General features: G+C 45.2%; 1 protein-coding gene across 1 annotated transcript in view; it reads right to left on the reverse strand.

Moving 5' to 3' along the window:
* Positions 1-526: 526 nt before the first annotated feature.
* The window catches only part of afg2a (AFG2 AAA ATPase homolog A), a 119,744-nt gene continuing 99,174 nt past the window's right edge, over positions 527-21,096 (reverse strand). Inside the window, exon 17 of the mRNA XM_064973946.1 lies at positions 527-1,221. Within this exon, the coding sequence (XP_064830018.1) occupies positions 1,045-1,221 (177 nt within the window). The 3' untranslated portion in view covers positions 527-1,044. The remainder of the gene's footprint in view (positions 1,222-21,096) is intronic.

Genomic DNA, 21,096 nt, shown 5'->3' on the forward strand with positions numbered 1-21,096 from the left:
TCCCCCTAGTTGATCATTGTCTGCAGCCGGCTCTGATCGTAAAATAATGAAACAGGCAGCAGGGAGAGTGAGCTCATCTGTGGTGGTCGGCGAACCCTCAACCTTCTGGCCCGTAGCCCTGCATGGCATCAACTGTGAAACAAAAGCATGCTGAAGTGGCCCAGTCCATATCCACGTTTATAAACACAGGATTGCTACATTTGTTATTTGCGGTCGTTAACATTATTGAGTTAATTCTATGAGGTGTGAGGGTGTTCTATTTACTTCACAGTACAAGGGGAGGGTCATGTGAAAATATTTGTAACTTTGTGGAGAGGGGGAGGGAGGGGCATGTTTTATTTTTTTTTGTGACACCTTGATTTAGACCCATAACTTTTGCTTTGAAAATTGTCCAAGGAAGAGCCTTTGAAAAATGTATAAATGTTGGTTATTTTTCTGCACGGTAATCTTTTTGCGTGTGTACCCATGTCTAATATATTCAATTTGTCTTATGAGGATAACATAATAAAAAGCATTAACAAGCATATAGAGAAACAATTAATTTATTACATTGTAGCCTAATATTGCATTTCAGGGAGCAGAGGTTTGTAAATAACAATTTTGTCGAGAATTTAGGTTATTTTTGGTGACCAAGAATAAATGAGCACATTACAAAGTAGCATAATGGTTCAATCACATGGGCTATTCTCACCTATTGTTTCCCCCTAATCCAGTGTTTCCCGGGGACCCCAAGGGTTCACATATTGTTTTTTGCCCGAGCACTACACAGCTGAATCAAATAATCAAAGCTTGATGAGTAGATTATTTGAATCAGCTGTGTAGTGCTATGGAACAAAAAAAATGAAAATGTGCAACCCTTGGGGTCCCCGGGACCGAGTTTGGGAAACGCTGCCGCCTATTTACTGATGTAATGTCCATTTGGAAACCCTTGCGACTTCAGTGGATAACTGCATTTACAGTAACCACATGCAGTCGGTCCTGTAGGCCTACTGCTTATTCTAGCAAAGACTCCTCTCGCAGGTTTGGAATTTTTCCACGCCGACGTCAGAAGAAGCGCAGGCCGCGTTGCTGTTGATAGTTGATATACGACTGGATGAGAGAGTCTGGAACTCGAGGCTTCACGGTGTTCAGGGCGCTTTCAAAGTGTCTCCCCATGATGAGCTGTGCTTTGATGTCCTCTTGCAGGGCCAGCAGGGCAGCCTCTCTGCATACTGCCGTTATCTGCGACAGGAAACAGATACAGGGCTGTCAGACGGCCAGATTACGACTATTTAAAATCATGCTAGCATCCACAGCCACTAGGCCAGTGTTTCCGACCGCCAGTCCTCGAGTAACCCCAACAGCACACATTTTTGTTGTAGCCGGGACAAACATACCTCATTCAACTCATTTGGGGCTAAATGAGTAGCTGACAAGTAGATTCAGGTGTGCTTGTCCAGGACTACAATAAAAATGAGTATTGTTGGGGATACTTGAGGACTGGAATTGGGAAACAGCGCCCTAGGCTGTGGTGAACAGGTTAATAATGAATCTCGACAAAACGAGGTTGACCAAATCATGACCATTGGAATAAAAATAGAATTTAGGTTGTGATCTAATAGTTGAATTTACACATTTGTAACAGTTTGTATTAAGCCATGTGTAATATTACACAATAGCTACAAGCTTTTTATGCTTAGCCTATGGTTATTACAGGGTTACACACACACACACACACACACACACACACACACACACACACACACACACACACACACACACACACACACACACACACACACACACACACTGTAGAAAAAATATCTGATATGCAGAACACACACATACCATAATTTTGCATTAATTCAGATTGCACATTTTATTGCAATAAATAACATTTGACTTAAGAGGGCAATTCATTCTGTTTAATTGAAAACATACATACATATTCCCAATCCTGAACCTCCCTCCCTTGCAGTCACAGCAGTTTACATTCTTTACGTTGCTCAGGGTTTGGGTCGTTCCGTGGAGCGAACTGACGGTGCGCATATCCTGCAAATCTCAACACAGTGCTATCAGTCACTGGAAAGACAGATTGGTTTCCATTGGAGCAGGTCGTGCCGTAGAACAGAGTGCTAGTTCTGGAAGAGAGGGTGGCATGAGTGGGGAAGAAGGTGTCTGGCGTTCATCAGCCATCTCTGGACTTTCGGAAACGACTCACTCCCACGGCGTGTACAGAATCTCCTCAAAAAGTCGCCGGGCCTTAGTCTTATCACCGTTAATTCAGTGGGAAACTATAAAACAGGTGTGGTAGGTGGGAGGGGTCTGCTGACACCGCCACCTCCCTCCATGCCAGGGGAAACCACAGAGGGCTCAATGTGTTTGGAAAACAAGACCTATATACGGAAATCTCACTGGAGGCGAGTTAGTGCTGGGCTGGGACAAAAGCCTGTGTGCACATTGGCCCTTACAGGACCGGATATGCCCGTCTCGATTCTAAATTTAGGCTTATACGGTGTACTGGTTTCCTCCACAAACCATCTGGGTCCATATTCATAAAGCCCCTCAGTGTATGCGTGGTGATTTAGGGTCAGTTCTGCCTTTTAGATCATAATTCAGATGATTATAAGGACATGGGGGGACCTGATCCTAGATCAGCATTCCTACTATGAGGTGCTTTGTAAATCCGGACGTTCCGGAACAGCAGAACTGAAACGTTGAGGGCATAATTACACCTGCAAGGGCTGCGAATGTATTCAATCTATTTCAAGTGGAGGAAACAGAACCATTTGGAAGGTGACCTCACAAATTCCCTTGGCATATTTTCTCCATTCCAAGAAGGGGACAGCACAAATGGGTACCCTACAATTAAGGATTCAAAGAACTTAAAGAGGCGAAAAAAAGTATTCCTAAAAGGAATAACCCCCTTATTGTAATGGGAAGGGCAAAGAGAAAATAAAAATTGTGGTTCCCCTTGAGCTCATCCATGGGGCAGAGGCTGGCAACAAGATGGCAGACTGTTGACATTGACAGATATTGCCGGGTAGAAGTCGGCGAAAGGTACAGATCTCCGTTCCTAATCTTAACCATTATGGAGAAAACCAAAAACAGATCTTAGATCAGAAAAACAACAATGGAGTAGGGTTGCAACAGCCAACGAGAAGATTTATTTATTTATATTGTAGCTGAAGTGAATTCGTAGCAAAATAGCTCCATAGCTGCTTAAAGACATGCTCCAGAACTTTGGTAACTGCTAATAATTTTTTAAACCTCCCACTTTGGACTGAATGTGTCAATGTGTAGTTCATACATGCACTATGAGTATAATTGCTGTCTTACCTCAATTAGCCAAGAACCCCCCCCCCCCAAACATTTTGGGAAGATGTGTTGCACCATTTCCCCTGCATTTTCCCTCATGTGGGCCAGCCCCCTAGCAATTTGAGTTCTAGCCATTGAGCTTCAACGCCTCACCATTTGAGTGACAGCTAGTAAGATGCATACACAGCAGAGCGAGAGAGAGAGAGAGAGAGAGAGCAATGATGTTGTGCATATATCTGCGTAATTGTGACGTGGTAGGCAATTTTCGGGGCCCACTTTTGGCTCGTGAGCTCAACTTTCAGAACTGCCGGCTAATAAGTATACAAAAGTACCGGAGAATCTCTTTAGCCACTTTGCCTGTGTGGATATTGGGCCAGGTCGCTGGTTCGAATCTCAGAGCCGACATTCAGGTGAAAAATATGTTGATGTGCTCTTGAACCCCCCCCCCCCCCCCAAGCAGACATTTAGAGTCCAATGAAGTTCTTTCAGGGCTATGTAAACTGGAAACCACAAATCGTGAGGCCGCATATACTTACTAAATTATAACAAGGCTAAAAGACAAGGCTCCTGTCTGTTTAAGAGTGAGTACTGCATGGTTTTCTAATTTGACATGATTTGTTGTGGTGCAGCATTTTGTCGTAAGGGCAGCATATCGTAAGGTGCAGCATGGTTTGTCGTAAGGTGCAGCATGGTTTGTCATAAGGTGCAGCTAATGATTTGTGTAAGGTGCAGCATGGTTTGTCTAGGTGCAGCATGGTTTGTAGTAAGGTGCAGCATGGTTTGTCGTGAAGGTGCAGCATGGTTTGTCGTAAGGTGCAGCATGGTTTGTCACAAGGTGCAGCATGGTTTGTGGTAAGGTGCAGCATGGTTTGTCGAAAGGTGCAGCATGGTTTGCCTTAAGGATGAGACAGCATGGTTTGTGTAACATGCAGCATGGTTTGTCGAAATATGGTGCAGCATGGATTTATCAGAGTCGGTGCAGCATGGTTTCTTCAGTAAGGTGAAGCAAATCTTTGGCCAGAAAGGTGCAGCATGGGGGTGTATGCAGCATGGTTTAACGTAAGGTGCAGCATGGTTTTATAACAACATACAGGAACACAGGTCCTTTTGTTTGTCCTGAAGGTGCAGCATGGTTTACCATCAATGGTTTGTCGTAAGGTGCAGCATGGTTTATCTAAGGTGCAGCATGGTTTGATTATAAGGTGCAGCATGGTTTGTAGTAAGCAGTGCAGCATGGTTTCCGTGAAGGTTCAGCATGGTTTGTAAAGGTGCAGCATGGTTTGTCGTGAGGTGCAGCATGGTTTGTCTAAGGTGCAGCATGGTTTGTAACAAGGCTAATCTGAAGACAAGGCTCCTGTCACATTTGTCGTAAGGTGCAGCATGGTTTGTCGTAAGGTGCAGCATGGTTTGTCGTAAGGTGCAGCATGGTTTGTCGTAAGGTGCAGCATGGTTTGTCGTAAGGTGCAGCATGGTTTGTCGTAAGGTGCAGCATGGTTTGTCGTAAGGTGCAGCATGGTTTGTCGTAAGGTGCAGCATGGTTTGTCGTAAGGTGCAGCATGGTTTGTCGTAAGGTGCAGCATGGTAGGCGTACATTATTACTTTTAATGAATGAACACCGAACAAAAACAAACAAAACAAACCAACGAAACGTGAAGCTATACAACTAGTTCTGACAGGCAACTAAACATAGGCAAGATCCCACGAAACACAAAGGGGAAATGGCTGCCTAAATATGATCCCCAATCAGGCCAACATAGAAATATAAATTCACCATCACGCCCCTACCAACACAGAGAAAAACCAGCTAACTATGGTCAGGGCGTGACAGCTCCCTAAATTTTATCAGCATATCGAATGCGCGACCTGGGCTGTAAAAATTCGGAATCATTGTTACTCTAACTTCCGCGACGCATACAAAGCCCTCCCTCGCCTCCTTTCGGGTAAATCTGACCACGACTCCATTTTGTTGCTCCCAGCCTACAGACAGAAACTAAAACAGGAAAAGTCCATGCTCAGGGCTGTTCCAACACTGGTCTGACCAATCTGACTCCACGCTTCAAGATTGCTTCGATCACGTGGACTGGGATATGTTCGGGATAGCGTCGAATAACAATATTGAAAAATACTCTGATTCGGTGAGCGAGTTTATTAGCAAGTGCATCAGTGATGTTGTTGTACCCACGGCGACAATTAAAACCTCCCCCAACCAGAAACCGTGGATTGATGGTAGCATTCGCGCAAAACTGAGATAGCGAACCACTGCTTTTAATCAGGGCAAGGCGACCGGAAACATGACCGAATACAAACAGTGTAGCTATTCCCTCCGCAAGGCAATCAAACAAGCTAAGCGTCAGTATAGAGACAAAGTAGAGTCGCAATTCAACAGCTCAGACACGAGATGTATGTGGCAGGGTCTACAGTCAATCACGGATTACAAAAAGAAAACCAGTCCCACCGCGGACCCCGATGTCTTGCTCCTAGACAAACTAAACAACTTCTTTGCTCGCTTTGAGGACAATACAGTGCCACCGACACGGCCCGCTACCAAAACCTGCAGACTCTACTTCACCGCAGCCAACGTGAGTAAAACATTTCAATGTGTTAACCCTCGCAAGGCTTCCGGCCCAGACGGCATCCCCAGCCGCGCCCTCAGAGCATGAACAGACCAGCTGTCTGGGTTGTTTACGGACATATTCAATCAATCCCTATCCCAGTCTGCTGTTCCCACATGCTTCAAGAGGGCCACCATTGTTCCTGTTCCCAAGAAAGCTAAGGTAACTGAGCTAAACGACAATCGCTCCGTAGCACTCACTTCCGTCATCATGAAGTGCTTTGAGAGACTAGTCAAGGACCATATCACCTCCACCCTACCTGACACCCTAGACCCACTCCAATTTGCTTACTGCCCCAATAGGTCCACAGACGACACAATCGCAATCACACTGCACACTGCCCTAACCCATCTGGACAAGAGGAATACCCATGTAAGAATGTTGATCATCGACTAAAGCTCAGTATTTAACACCATAGTACCCTTCAAACTCATCATTAAGCTTGAGACCCTGGGTTTGGACTCCAACCTGTGCAACTCGGTACTGGACTTTGACGGGCCGCCCCCAGGTGGTAAGGGTAGGAAACAACATCTCCACCCCACTGATCCTCAACACTGGGGCCCCACAAGGGTGCGTTGTCAGCAGTCTCCTGTACCCTCTGTTCACCCACGCCTCCAACTCAATCATCAAGTTTGCAGACGACACTACAGTGGTAGGCTTGATTACCAACAATGACGAGACGGCCTACAGGGAGGAGGTGAGGGCCCTCAGAGTGTGGTGTCAGGAAAATAACCTTACACTCAACGTCAACAAAGCAAAGGAGATGATCGTGTACTTCAGGAAACAGCAGAAGGAGCACCCCCCTATCCACATCGACGGGACAGTAGTGGAGAAGGTGGAAATTTTTAAGTTCCTCTGCGTACACATCACGGACAAACTGAAATGGTCCACCCACACAGACAGCGTGGTGAAGAAGGCGCAACAGCGCCTTTTCAACCTCAGGAGGCTGAAGAAATTTGGCTTGTCACCAAATATGCTCACAAACTTTTACAGATGCCCAATCAAGAGCATCCTGTCGGGCTGTATCACCGCCTGGTACGGCAACTGCTCCGTCCACAAATTCTGGCTCTCCAGAGGGTAGTGAGGTCTGCACAACGCATCACCGGGGGCAAACTACCTGCCCTCCAGGACACCTACAGCACCCGATGTCACAGGAAGGCCAAAAATATCATCAAGGACAACATCCACCCGAGCCACTGCCTGTTCACCCCGCTATCATCCAGAAGGCGAGGTCAGTATAGGTGCATCAAAGCTGAGACCAAGAGACTGAAAAACAGCTTCTATCTCAAGGCCATCAGACTGTTAAACAGCCATCACTAACATTGAATGGCTGCTGTCAACATACTGACTCAAATCTCTAGCCACTTTAATAATTAAAAATTGGATGTAATAAATGTATCACTAGTCAGTCACTTTATATAATGCCACTTTATATAATGTTTACATACCCTACATTTCCCATCTCATATGTAAATACTGTACTCTATACCATCTACTGCATCTTGCCTATGCAGTTCGGCCATCGCTCATCCATATATTTATATGTGCATATTCTTATTCATTCCTTTAAACTTGTGTGTATAAGTTAGTTGTTGTGAAATTGTTAGACTACTTGTTAGATATTACTGCATGGTCGGAACTATAAGCACAATCATTTCGCTACACTCGCATTAACATCTGCCAACCACGTGTATGTGACCAATACAATTTGATTTGACATATTTGATGGGAATAGGATGGTTTGGAGTCTTAAGACAGGAAGGGGAGTTTTCGAGATGAGTATGTACAAGGAAGTATGTCGGTTGTATAAGACAGGGCTAGCTCACTTGGCTAAGGCAGGTGCTCGGCAGATGTCAGGAAGTGAGCGATTTCTTTGTTCAGGGCCAGCCGAACAACATGATTCAGACACGGTAAACAGCGTCCAGGACTAAATGTCTTTGAGAGTTTCCCATCATTCAAATCATTTAGCTTGTTGTCAATGGTGATGTGAAACAATGAAGGTTTGCAACACAGGCCTCAATTAAGGAGGGAGGATATTGAAATAGAGAGAGGGGGGAGAGGGGGGTGCGAGCGACTTCAACAACATGATTGAAGGAAGTTTCTACATGCACAAACACATGGACCCAAAAACACAAACTCAATTGTCTTCAATTTCTTCTTTTTTTTTAACTTTGTTCCCGACATAGGGGACATGTTAAGGGCCTCGTCAATCCCATTACTCAACAACAAATAATTTGGCTATTTACCCCCCCCCCCCACCCAGTTCGACAAACCAACAGAGCTGCTAACAAGTATATACTGTAGCAATAGCAGTACACACTGACATATTCATCTCTCTCATTTAGGAGGGGTCTCTATACGCTGCTGAACGCGGCAGTTTTTCTTTTTTTCTTGCATGTGTGTTTACCATGCGCAATTTGAAAAGCCACAAAGGCAAACAGGGTGAGCAAAAAGCAGTTTGTTTGTAAACGTGAAGAAATTCCAGGCCCCGAGCCAACACAACCCCTTAAAGCTGGGCCCCCCGCCTTCAGAGAGAGGGACAAAAAAGCTGCAAACGCACAGCAATGAAATGAAGGGGGCCGTGGCAGCCCAGGTTAAATTATGGATCGTTTTTTTTTATTTTTTATTGCAATGCAGACTTTATTTTTCATTCCCTTCATAAATTATGTCAGCAATCACTTAAATATATTGAGGGACTAAACTGATGCATTGCAGCAGACATTCGTTGGAGATGTGGCGAGTACTTTGGATATCTGGCTGGCTGGCGATGCAGTAACAGCCATCAAAGACCACCTAGGACCAGGTCTATTTAGTAGCAATTTCCAAAAACAGGCTATGACCACAAAAACAACAACTGTAAAGAGTATTCGATGCAGTGTGAGCCTGTCCAATCACAAGTTCTTGTTCTTCTATTAGATCACAACCTAAATATACACTTTCTGTAACGATGACCTTAATAACCCTTTGTTAATATCGCTTTCATGAAACCTGTGTTCCACACACACACACAACAGATATTTATTTCTGATGAAAGACCGTTTATTTGGCGTAGTCGTGGCCTCACAACAATCACCTTATGAGCGTAACGCACTCATGTACATATACACTCTTGGCAGCCATGTTTGAATACCAACCACAACGTACTTCTACTTAAGGGAGGCTCTGGGACTCTCCACGTCGGTCAAAGTGATGAATAAAGAAGTCATTCGAGTGGCCTGGACCCCAGTGATCTAGACAGGACACTGGAAAAGGGAAAAGACACACAACCGCCCGATTGAACTCCGACCACATCCTTGTTTCCACTCGTTCAGCGGATTTTTTTCTTCTCCTCCGCTGCTCCCAAAACCTCCTCTTTGCGAATGATGCTTGTCGTGCGCGAAAATAAGGAAAATGCGATCCGAAGAAGTGATTACGCAGACGATTTACAATCTGTCATCATATTTCCCAACCGTAAGAGGCGAGAGGGGGGGGGGGGAGCCCTCTGGTAGACCATAATGATACGTTGCTGCAGGTTGGTAGTCACATTTAGTTCGGTTCTTTGTTGGTCATTTAATTGGAAGGGGCAGGAAAAGTAATTTGGATCTCCAGCTTAAATGGCATAGGGCTAAGCATGGTCTTTTTAGCCCAGTGCAGGGAGGGCGGCCGGCCCTCAGTGCTGTTGTGAGGAGCTGTTTAACGCCATGACATCAGCTTTGGCACGCGCACGGGCATTTTTCCTTCAGGCTTGAGGCTTTTCTCATTTCCCTTGCTTGGAGTCAGACCGCCACAACACGAGCCCCAGATACTTCAGTGGCCTCTGGACATGCTCCTGCAACCGCTTCCCTCCTCCACTGGCTGTTGGCTGTGTGTGTGTTATCCCCATCCGATTCCCTCCTCCACTGGCTGCTGGCTGTGTGTGTGTTATCCCCATCCGATTCCCTCCTCCACTGGCTGTTGGCTGTGTGTGTGTTATCCCCATCCGATTCCCTCCTCCACTGGCTGCTGGCTGTGTGTGTGTTATCCCAATCCGATTCCCTCCTCCACTGGCTGTTGGCTGTGTGTGTGTTATCCCCATCCGATTCCCTCCTCCACTGGCTGTTGGCTGTGTGTGTGTTAACCCCATCCGATTCCCTCCTCCACTGGCTGTTGGCTGTATGTGTGTTATCCTCCACTGGCTGTTGGCTGTGTGTGTGTTATCCCCATCCGATTCCCTCCTCCACTGGCTGTTGGCTGTGTGTGTGTTATCCCCATCCGATTCCCTCCTCCACTGGCTGTTGGCTGTGTGTGTGTTATCCCCATCCGATTCCCTCCTCCACTGGATGTTGGCTGTGTGTGTGTTATCCCCATCCGATTCCCTCCTCCACTGGCTGTTGGCTGTGTGTGTGTTATCCCCATCCGATTCCCTCCTCCACTGGCTGTTGGCTGTGTGTGTGTTATCCCCATCCGATTCCCTCCTCCACTGGCTGTTGGCTGTGTGTGTGTTATCCCCATCCGATTCCCTCCTCCACTGGCTGTTGGCTGTGTGTGTGTTATCCCCATCCGATTCCCTCCTCCACTGGCTGTTGGCTGTGTGTGTGTTATCCCCATCCGATTCCCTCCTCCACTGGCTGTTGGCTGTGTGTGTGTTATCCCCATCCGATTCCCTGCCTTGTAATGGAAGTAACACCTGCCTAACACTCAATGCACACTTACAGACATTCACACACACTTATGTACACACACACTACAGACTGTATTCATTGGGATTCTGTCGGTGTTCCTTTACGTAGAAAATGTGGCCTCGCGGATTCCCATATTTGTCATGTGTCAGTTGTACGAAAAACTCTCTCCATTTCTTTTCATAACATTCAACAACATTTTTAGTTTCCATTCCAGTTTCAGTCATACAAGTGTGCACAGAAATGTTTTCAGGATTAGATGAAGAAGCTAACCGGCAGCGCATACCAACGGGCTCAGGTCAAACCCACCCAGTATGCCTTCGCTTCCTACTTCAACAAAGCCGCTCAGTCCCAGTATCAAAAAGCCTTAATTAGGGGCTGGTTTGGTGGCTACCTGCTCCTGCAGTATATCAACGAGGCCAGGCAGCGTAGTAACTATCGAGCCGTCCCTGTGTCCTTAGGCTCTGCATTACACCAACACTTGTCCCAGCTCTCTTGCTATCAAACACACACACACACACACACACACACACACACACACACACACACACACACACACACACACACACACACACACACACACACACACACACACACACACACACACACACACACACACACACACACAGCCAGTGATAATATTGGCTCATGAAGGAGTTCTTAGGCCAACGCCAAAAATATTGACTCCCCCTTTTAAGAAAAATAGTCCCCACTGCATCCGACATTCGGAGAGGAAATTAAATAATATAGAAATCAAACAGCGTCACGCTCCGACCAGAAATAAAATGTTTCATTTTCCAAGAAGGCAAAGAGGAAGTGTGCAGTGACAGCAGGCTGCCAAGAGAAACAAGGCCTGTCCACAACCCATGTGAAACCTACAGTATTTAAGATTAAAAGGCAGGGGGGGTGTTGGTTAAGTTGAGGATAGGCGGGAGGAGAGTGGTGGGGCGTGTATGTGTTGGGGGGGGGGGGGGGGGGGTTATGGAGTTACGTGGGGGGGAAGGAGACGTGAATGGAAACATGCCGCACAACCATAAAGGAGAAGGAGAAGAGTCACGGGATTCAGATTCCATAGAAAACATGGCTGAAAAATGGGACGGGTGCTCGTTTCAAGACCACACAGTGTTTGGTTCTCTCTTTCGCCCCCCAGAATAACTTTCAAAGCAGGGGTGACTTGGCTGTTATCAGGTCCATCCCTAGCACATCACTACCACCATAACTAGCACATTACTACCACCATAACTAGCGCATTACTACCACCATAACATCAATCGCTCTAACCCAGAACCTATAAAACAGCTGTCATAGCTGATGCTGACCAATCAGTTGAGATTACGAAACTCTTTCAGAAGGCCCCCCCCCCCCCCCCACCTCCACACTGTTTAGGAAAGGCCCGTGTGGAATAGCACCTGTGTCGAGGCTCTGGGACGAGGCGGCCGTGGCGTGTAAGGGGGGAAACAGGGCCTCACTTTTAAGGGCATATTTGTCCTCGCCGGTTAATCAGGCGAATGAAAGCGGCACATTCTCCCCAGCGCTGGGAAGGAAGAGATGGCATATTTACTAAACATGCCCACACTGGAGCGACCTGGAGACAGCTCTCTATGGCTCTGTGTGTGTGTATTATTGCGCACTACTATGCCCCTGAGCGTGTGTGTGTGTGTGTTTGCGTGTTGTGCTCACATGTTTACACAGTCCTGATCACATGGTAAGCAAAATTCACAACATCCGTGCCCATCCTCTATTCTAAAATTGCTTTAAATCGTATGGGTAACATGGTAGCCTCACAAGCCACCTAATCCCACAAGATTACATTAAACGCGAAGCTCCGTTGTTGACAGGCAGTTAACAGTAGGAGAACAACATGTAAAGTTATATTTACGAGGTGATAGCTAAATATAAAGCTTTACATGACAGTTAAAAAGTTGCAAAAATAGACTCTGCTCCCTATCATACATGCTCCATTCTATGCCACAGCAAATAAATGACAAGAAGGTTCAATAAACTGTAGGCAATCAGAGGTTACTGTAGCAAGACGATCACTGTATTGAATTCGATGTAGTAGAATAATCTCCATCATCGCAACGGTTTGGCAAAAACATTAGTAGGTTACTTTATTTCTTTTAGTCTCACGTTGACACACAGCACGTTATGCATGTATGTACAGGACCAATCAAACGTTTGGACACCTACACATTCAATTTTTTTTTTTTTTTTTTTTTTTTTTTACAATTTTCTACATTATAGAATAATAGTGAAGACATCGAAACTATGAAATACCAAATATGGAATAACTTTTAACAAGGCACACCTGTTAAAATTGAAATGCAGGTTGAGAGAATGCAAAGAGGTTGCAAAGCTGTCATCAAGGCACATATTGGCTACATTGAAGAATCTCAAATAGAAAAGATATATATTGATTTGCTTCACAAAGTTTTGGTTACTACATGATTCCATATGTGTTATTTCATTGTTTTGATGTCTTCACTATTCTTCTACAATGTATAAATGAGTAAACAAAGAAAAACCCTGGAATGAGTAGGTGTGTCGAAACTTTTGACTGGTACTGGTACTATATAATGTTTTGTTGCCCTTTTTTTCGGGGGCTCATTATCCTGGTGTTCGATATGCCGTTCTCTGGAAAGAGAAATGCCCTAGGTTGAAGATGACAACTTCTCTTTAAACCTAGAAAATGTCGCGCTGCGGCTTCTGTTTTCTGATTTTTTGTCAAAGGTGATCCAATTGCTTTCGAATTTCTTATGTGCAACGCCCATTGGCCAAAACGGCTTCAATGCTATCAATTCCAGACTGATAGCACAGAGTTAATTATGAGGCCCTTGAAAAAAACATTTGATCCCAATTGTTCTGGTCAGTACAGCTGAATAAGAGTATGGCTAAAAGGCATAGACATAAGGGTACAATTACATTTTGAATGGGAACATGTTGGCACACAGAGACACAAACATTTTCAAAGCAATGGCTAAGTGGAACACCTTCCATTTTGGAACACCCTACAAAAGTAAGAGTCAACAGTATCACCAATATTCTCACAATTCCTCATGAAACCAGGACAAGGAAAATACCATGTGTTTAGGGAATTTCACAAAATATAATGGCCCTTTGGAGGAAGGACTGTCGACATACACCGCGTATATAAAACATTAAGGACACCTGCTCTTTCCATGACATAGACTGACCAGGTGAATTCAGGTGAAAGATGATCCCTTACTGATGTCACTTGTTAAATTCACTTCAATCAGTGTAGATGAAGGGGAGGTGTCAGGGGTTAAAGAAGGATTTTTAAGGCAAAGGAGTGGCCAATCCACAGCTGTTTGCGAGGTGTTAAACGAGAGACTAGCCTTCCTGGGGGCTGCTCAGTGCAGCGTTTAACTACAGACCCCTGACCTCTCGGCCCGTGTGGGCCTCTGAAACAGGCACACCTCCCCCTGACAGTGGCCAATGGGGCCTAAGGCCAGGGTAAGGAGAGGAAGATCCGGGGGGCCAACTCAAACTTTTTTTTACAGGTTCCTGGAGTTCCTATTGCTGAAGCGCTGGTCTTCTTCTTTCCTTATTTTTTCCGCTCTTTCTCAATCTCTCTCTCGCTCACTGTAGTTTGCCTCCTCTCCCATCCAAAAGGCCCTAGGATTTCTTTTTTACTGGTTCCTTAATGCTGGAGGGGTAAACATCCTTCTCTATCCTTCCTGCTCTCCCTCCGCCCTTTCCCTCCCTCCTGCCTCTACCCCAAGCCAAGAGAAACATTACAATGAGTACACTTGAGTGGTTCATATTTCCCAGGAAAAATTTAATTTGTGCCACGCGTGTACTTGGACCGAGACCACAGCAAGGTCTTTATATATAAATGCAAAAAGGCAGAGCTGGAAGTCTTTCCTTTTCATACATCTCCCATTTTGACAGCCAGGACTCTGAATGAAAAGGAAAAAGATGACTTTATAACAAGAATTAGAGAGGTAAACAGCTATTCGTTCCAGACAATCTGACATACTTGCCGGGGTAGTAAATTGAATATTATATGCACATATTTTTTTGGCAGTCTCTTCCTGCTTCCTATGGTCGGAAAATGTCAAAACAATAGTCGTTCGCTGTGGAAAAATTATACTGTGCATTTAAAAGCTCACAGATTTATAAAACTCACCTACGTTTTGGCCTCAAACAAACGCAACATATGCATATTTTCTTGGTCAACATTGTGATTTAATCTATCAATCTCTGATTAGCAGAGGCTAGACGTACACTTGCGTCATTGAGTCTTTACATTGAATCTTAATGCTATTAAAATAGCAACAGCTTTGTTGATGCATTATTTTGGGTGTCCTTGATAATAAAACATCTTTGCCACAACAAATATGGGGTCATAAATCTTTGGTGGGGAACAGGGCAGAAGAACAACCACAACAGGTGTTTAGAGGAAGTGCCATTTATCTTCCTGCTTGGAAAACAAATTATATTATGGTGTTTTTTGTGGTTTTCTTTCTCCCCCTCCATAACATCAATGTTATTTCAAAGTCTTTCCACCTACAGATTGAATATACAAGGCATTTTGATATTTCGAAGTCATACATTGGTTTTGGATGGCTGGTAATGTTAAGCAATCTTTACCGTTTCCTCAAATAAATCTAAATCAAATGTTATTGGTCGCAGACACATGGTTAGCAGATGTTAATGCGATTGTAGTGAAATGCTTGTGCTTCTAGGTCCGACCGTGCAGTAATATCTAACAAGTAATCTAACAATTTCACTTGTTGGCAGCAGCCACTCAATGTTAGTCATGGCTGTTTAACAGTTGGATGGCCTTGAGTTAGAAGCAGTTTTTCAGTCTCTCGGTCCCAGTTTTGATGCACCTGTACTGACCTCACCTTCTGGATGATAGCGGGGTGAACAGGCAGGGGCTCGGGTGGTTGTTGTCCTTGATGATCTTTTTGGCCTTCCTGTGACATCGGGTGGGGTAGGTGTCCTGGAGGGCAGGTAGTTTGCCCCCGGTGATGCCTTGTGCAGAACGCACTACTCTCTGTAGTGCACTACGGTTGTGGGTGGTGCAGTTGCCGTAACAGGCGGTGATACAGCCCGACAGGATGCTCTCGATTGTGCATCTGTAAAAGTTTGTGAGTCGTTTTGGTGACAAACCAAATTTCTTCAGCCTCCTGAGGTTGAAGAGGCGCTGCTGCGCCGTTTGGAGGGTACTATGGTGTTAAATGCGGAGCTGTAATCGATGAACAGCCTTCAAACATATTCCTCTTGTCCAGATGGGTTAGGGCAGTGTGGTTGTGTCGTCTGTGGACGGCATTTGATTGTAAGGAATTCTAGGTCAGGTAAACAAAAGGACTTGAGTTCCTGTATGTAGTTATAATCACACCACGACTCGGTAATCATAAGGCATACACCCCCGCCCTTCTTCTTACCAGAGAGATGTTTGTTTCTGTCGGTGCGATGAGTGAAGAAACCGGGTGGCTGTACCGACTCTGATAACGTGTCCTGAGTGAGCCATGTTTCTGTGAAACAGAGAATGTTACAATCTCTGATGTCTCTCTGGAAGGCAACCCTTGCTCGAATTGCGTCTACCTTGTTGTCAAGAGACTGGACATTGGCTCGTAGTATACTCGAGAGCGGCGAGCGATGTGCCCGTCTACGGAGCCTGACCAGAAGACCGCTCCGTCTGCCCCTTCTGCGGTGCCATTGTTTTGGGTTGCCTACTGGGATCCGATCCATTGTCCTGGGTGGTGGTCCAAACAGAGGACCTGCTTCGGGAAAGTCGTATTCTTGGTCGTAATGTTGGTAAGTTGACGTTGCTCTTATATCCAATAGTTCTTCCGGGCTGTATGTAATAAGACTTAAGATTTCCTGGGGTACAGTGTAATAAATAATAAATAAAATAAAATAAAAAATACTGCATAGTTTCCTAAGAACACGAAGCGAGTCGACCATCTCTGTCGGCGCCATCAGAACGTCCACAACACATGGTGGATATTTTGACAGCAGGGAATATCGTGGATAAATTACCTTCTGTAAACAGGAAAACTATGGAATGTGGATCCACCTAATCAACCACAATGTCCCCACAGTAGGCCTATATGATGTCCTCATACTGGGCCTATATGATGTCCCCACAATGTCTCCATACTGGGCCTATATGATGTCCCCACAATGTCTCCATACTGGGCCTATATGATGTCCCCACAATGTCCCCATACTGGGCCTATATGGTGTCCCCACAATGTCCCCATACCGGGCCTATATGGTGTCCCCACAATGTCCCCATACCGGGCCTATATGATGTCCCCACACTGGGCCTATATGATGTCCCCACAATGTCTCCATACTGGGCCTATATGATGTCCCCACACTGGGCCTATATGATGTCCCCACAATGTCTCCATACTGGGCCTATATGATGTCCCCACACTGGGCCTATATGATATCCCCACAATGTCCACATACTGGGCCTGTATGATGTCCCCATACTGGGCCTGTATGATGTCCACACAATGTCCCCATACTGGGCCTATGTGATGTCCCCACAATGTCCCCATACTGGGCATATATGATGTCCACACAATGTACCTCTGCCCATTTATGAGTAAACCAAGTTCACAGAGTCCTCTGGAAAACTGAGAGCCCCTTATTGACGTGCGTCCTCTCCGTGACACCCGTGCAAATCTCCCGCAGGCTAACATGGGAAACAATGCTGAGTCCTAGTAAAGAAGCCTCCTCTATCAAAGCTCACTGAGCCAACAGGTCTCCACCAGGCTGAAGGATTTGGCCTCTCTCTGACTCGGGACATGTGATGGAGTACATAAATCCTCGGATTCTTCCTGTCAGGGCTTGATCATAAAAAAAGAGAAAAAGAAACGCGTCACCCTTCCCTCCGGACTAGCAGCAATCCCTCTTTATGACAACACAATGCAATTACAGTATCGAATGTTACTTTGTTGGACGGCTGAAGGCGGATGGTGAAGGCAGGAGCAGTGCTGATGGACGGGTATGGTGGTTTGGGGGTGTAAACTTGGGGAAAACAGATGTCACTCTGGGCAGGAACCTGCCGGGTGGAAGACGTGATTTTAACAGGGCTTCTGGCTCGGAGCTGACATGACAACAACTGCCAGTATTGTCACTCTACCAGTCCATTCAACCTTACCCTATCAAGACTTGGGATGCAAAAGGGTCTTTAGATGAGAAACACAAAATTAGGCAACACTTCACATTAATGACACTGTTGCAACTTTGTGTGAAGTGTAAAGCCAAAATCATATTCTCTCCTCACAAAGTCTGACAACTAACGCAAGACTCAATGCTTAGTAATGCCCTTGCTCATTCTCTTAAGAGTTCCTAGTACTTCAGATGGCAGAGAGAGGAGAGAGGGGGAGAAGGCTGTGTGTGAGCGAGAGAAATATGACTCGGCAAACCGGCCTCCAATTTCAATAAGAGCCCGGACGATTTACAAGGGCCCCTCATCGAGCTTGTTCCCCTGAAGCGTGGGCTTGATACACGACCGATGCCCATCCGCCATGGCATGCCTCACCGCCCTCTGCAGAAATCCTGCCGTGCCAAGACAAATACCCCCGCTCAGTAGCATTTCAAACAGATGCATAGCACCACGGCAGGCTTTTATGACCTGTCATGCCAGGAGTATTCACGTACCCTCAGGAGAGCTATAGTATATTTAGTATAGACAAGATGCCTTTAAGCACTCCATTCCACCTATATATGCCACCTTATGGCCACCAAAAGACACCGGACCACAAGAGGGGGGGAGGGGGGGGGGGGTTACCGAGAATGAACCTGAAAACAGAGATAGCAAACTTTCCACTGGGAGGTGAAAGCTCTGTCCCAAACACCCCGATGTAAAACGCAACACCTGATACCGAGGGATCGGTTTCCAGCGCATACCTTCTCCAGGTGCCTGCTCTAAGCTGCTTTTGGGTGGGGGAACTATGGAGGGAAGGAGGGAGGAGAAAGGAGGGTGGGGGTACAGTGCCTTGCGAAAGTATTTGGCCCCCTTGAACTTTGCGACCTTTTGTGACATTTCAGGCTTCAAACATAAAGATATAAAACTGTATTTCTTTTTGAAGAATCAACAACAAGTGGGACACAATCATGAAGTGAAACAACATTTATTGGATATTTCAAACTTTTTTAACAAATCAAAAACTGAAAAATTCCGTGCAAAATTATTCAGTCCCTTTACTTTCAGTGCAGCAAACTCTCTCCAGAAGTTCAGTGAGGATCTCTGAATGATCCAATGTTGACCTAAATGACTAATGATGATAAATACAATCCACCTGTGTGTAATCAAGTCTCTGTATAAATGCACCTGCACTGTGATAGTCTCAGAGGTCCGTTAAAAGCGCAGAGAGCATCATGAAGAACAAAGAACACACCAGGCAGGTCCGAGATACTGTTGTGAAGAAGTTTAAAGCCGGATTTGGATACAAAAAGATTTCCCAAGCTTTAAACATCCCAAGGAGCACTGTGCAAGCGATAATATTGAAATGGAAGGAGTATCAGACCACTGCAAATCTACCAAGACCTGGCCGTCCCTCTAAACTTTCAGCTCATACAAGGAGAAGACTGATCAGAGATGCAGCCAAGAGGCCCATGATCACTCTGGATGAACTGCAGAGATCTACAACTGAGGTGGGAGACTCTGTCCATAGGACAACAATCAGTCGTATATTGCACAAATCTGGCCTTTATGGAAGAGTGGCAAGAAGAAAGCCATTTCTTAAAGATATCCATAAAAAGTGTTGTTTAAAGTTTGCCACAAGCAACCTGGGAGACACACCAAACATGCGGAAGAAGGTGCTCTGGTCAGATGAAACCAAAATTGAACTTTTTGGCAACAATGCAAAATGTTATGTTTGGCGTAAAAGCAACACAGCTCATTACCCTGACAACACCATACCCACTGACAAACATGGTGGTGGCAGCATCATGGTTTGGGCTTGCTTTTCTTCAGCAGGGACAGGGAAGATGGTTAAAATTGATGGGAAGATGGATGGAGCCAAATACAGGACCATTCTGGAAGAAAACCTGATGGAGTCTGCAAAAGACCTGAGACTGGGACAGAGATTTGTCTTCCAACAAGACAATGATCCAAAACATAAAGCAACATCTACAATGGAATGGTTCAAAAATAAACATATCCAGGTGTTAGAATGGCCAAGTCAAAGTCCAGACCTGAATCCAATCGAGAATCTGTGGAAAGAACTGAAAACTGCTGTTTTGCAAGGAGGAATGGGAAAATATTTCTGTCTCTCGATGTGCAAAACTGATAGACACACCCCAAGTGACTTACAGCTGTAATCGCAGCAAAAGGTGGCGCTACAAAGTATTAACTTAAGGGGGCTGAATAATTTTGCACGCCCAATTGTTCAGTTTTTGATTTGTTAAAAAAGTTTGAAATATCCAATAAATGTCGTTCCACCTCATGATTGTGTCCCACTTGTTGTTGATTCTTCACAAAAAAAATACAGTTTTATATCTTTATATTTGAAGCCTGAAATGTGGCAAAAGGTCGCAAAGTTCAAGGGGGCCGAATACTTTCGCAAGGCACTGTACATGTTTTCAACAGATCTCTTCAAATCCCTACAAGGTCATGTAGAGAAGCAAATTCCTCGACAGCTGTGTTCCTCTGATCAGATCTCCAGGAGAATAGCCAGAGAAAAGTTAGTGGCCAAAAGGTCCTAGACACAGAATTGACAAATCCTCTTCATAATACCCATGTGGCCTTGCAACCACATTTTGATCGACTGGAACATTTTGGTCAACTGGAGTTGATTTTATAGCCACTGCAGGATGTGTCATCATTAAACCACCAAAAGCATGAAAAACATCTTGACAGGTAGTAGGGCTTGTCAGGGCTTCAACGGCACCGCACTGTTTCTCTGTCAAGACAACGTGATTCACACCCCAGCCCAACGTCAAGAGACAAGCCTGTCACACAATGGAGTGTTTGTGTGCTCGCTGCGAGTCCGCCAGCTGTGCGATCACGAGGCCCTTGACACAGCACAGACATAAAACAGACAGTGGAAGGCGAACAACATCTCCTTGCGAACGCTGGCCACCGCTCTCTTATTTCCTGTAATCGTCAAAAGGTAGGCTTAAAACAATCACAACGAGGAGAGAGAGTCTTTCACCTCAATATCTTTCTCCCCATGTTGAACTTGACTTTACGGTCTCCGTGTTGGGTTTGTCTTAGCCGATTTTTCTCTGACAGTCCGGGTCTTGCCAGGGTGGCCAACCATGAATCAGGTAGCATGCCTTCGATAAATCTCACTTGAAGGAATTGATTCAAACCTGGACTAAAATCCTCAATCATTTTGTCTAATAAAAAAACAATTTGCCGCCATCCATGACTAAATGGTAGAATTGTTCCTGGACCTGTCCTTTTCATTTGATATAAAAACACATACGGGCACTAGTGCTGATATTCTTACATTCAATATCACATTCTCAATACTAAACACAATGGGGTGAAATCCTAACTTGAGATCTGCATATGTGTAACTTAGATTTTAGCGTAAACTACACATTGATGT

This window comes from Oncorhynchus masou, chromosome 9 (genome assembly GCF_036934945.1).
Source record: "Oncorhynchus masou masou isolate Uvic2021 chromosome 9, UVic_Omas_1.1, whole genome shotgun sequence".
In the NCBI taxonomy this organism is placed as follows: domain Eukaryota; kingdom Metazoa; phylum Chordata; class Actinopteri; order Salmoniformes; family Salmonidae; genus Oncorhynchus; species Oncorhynchus masou.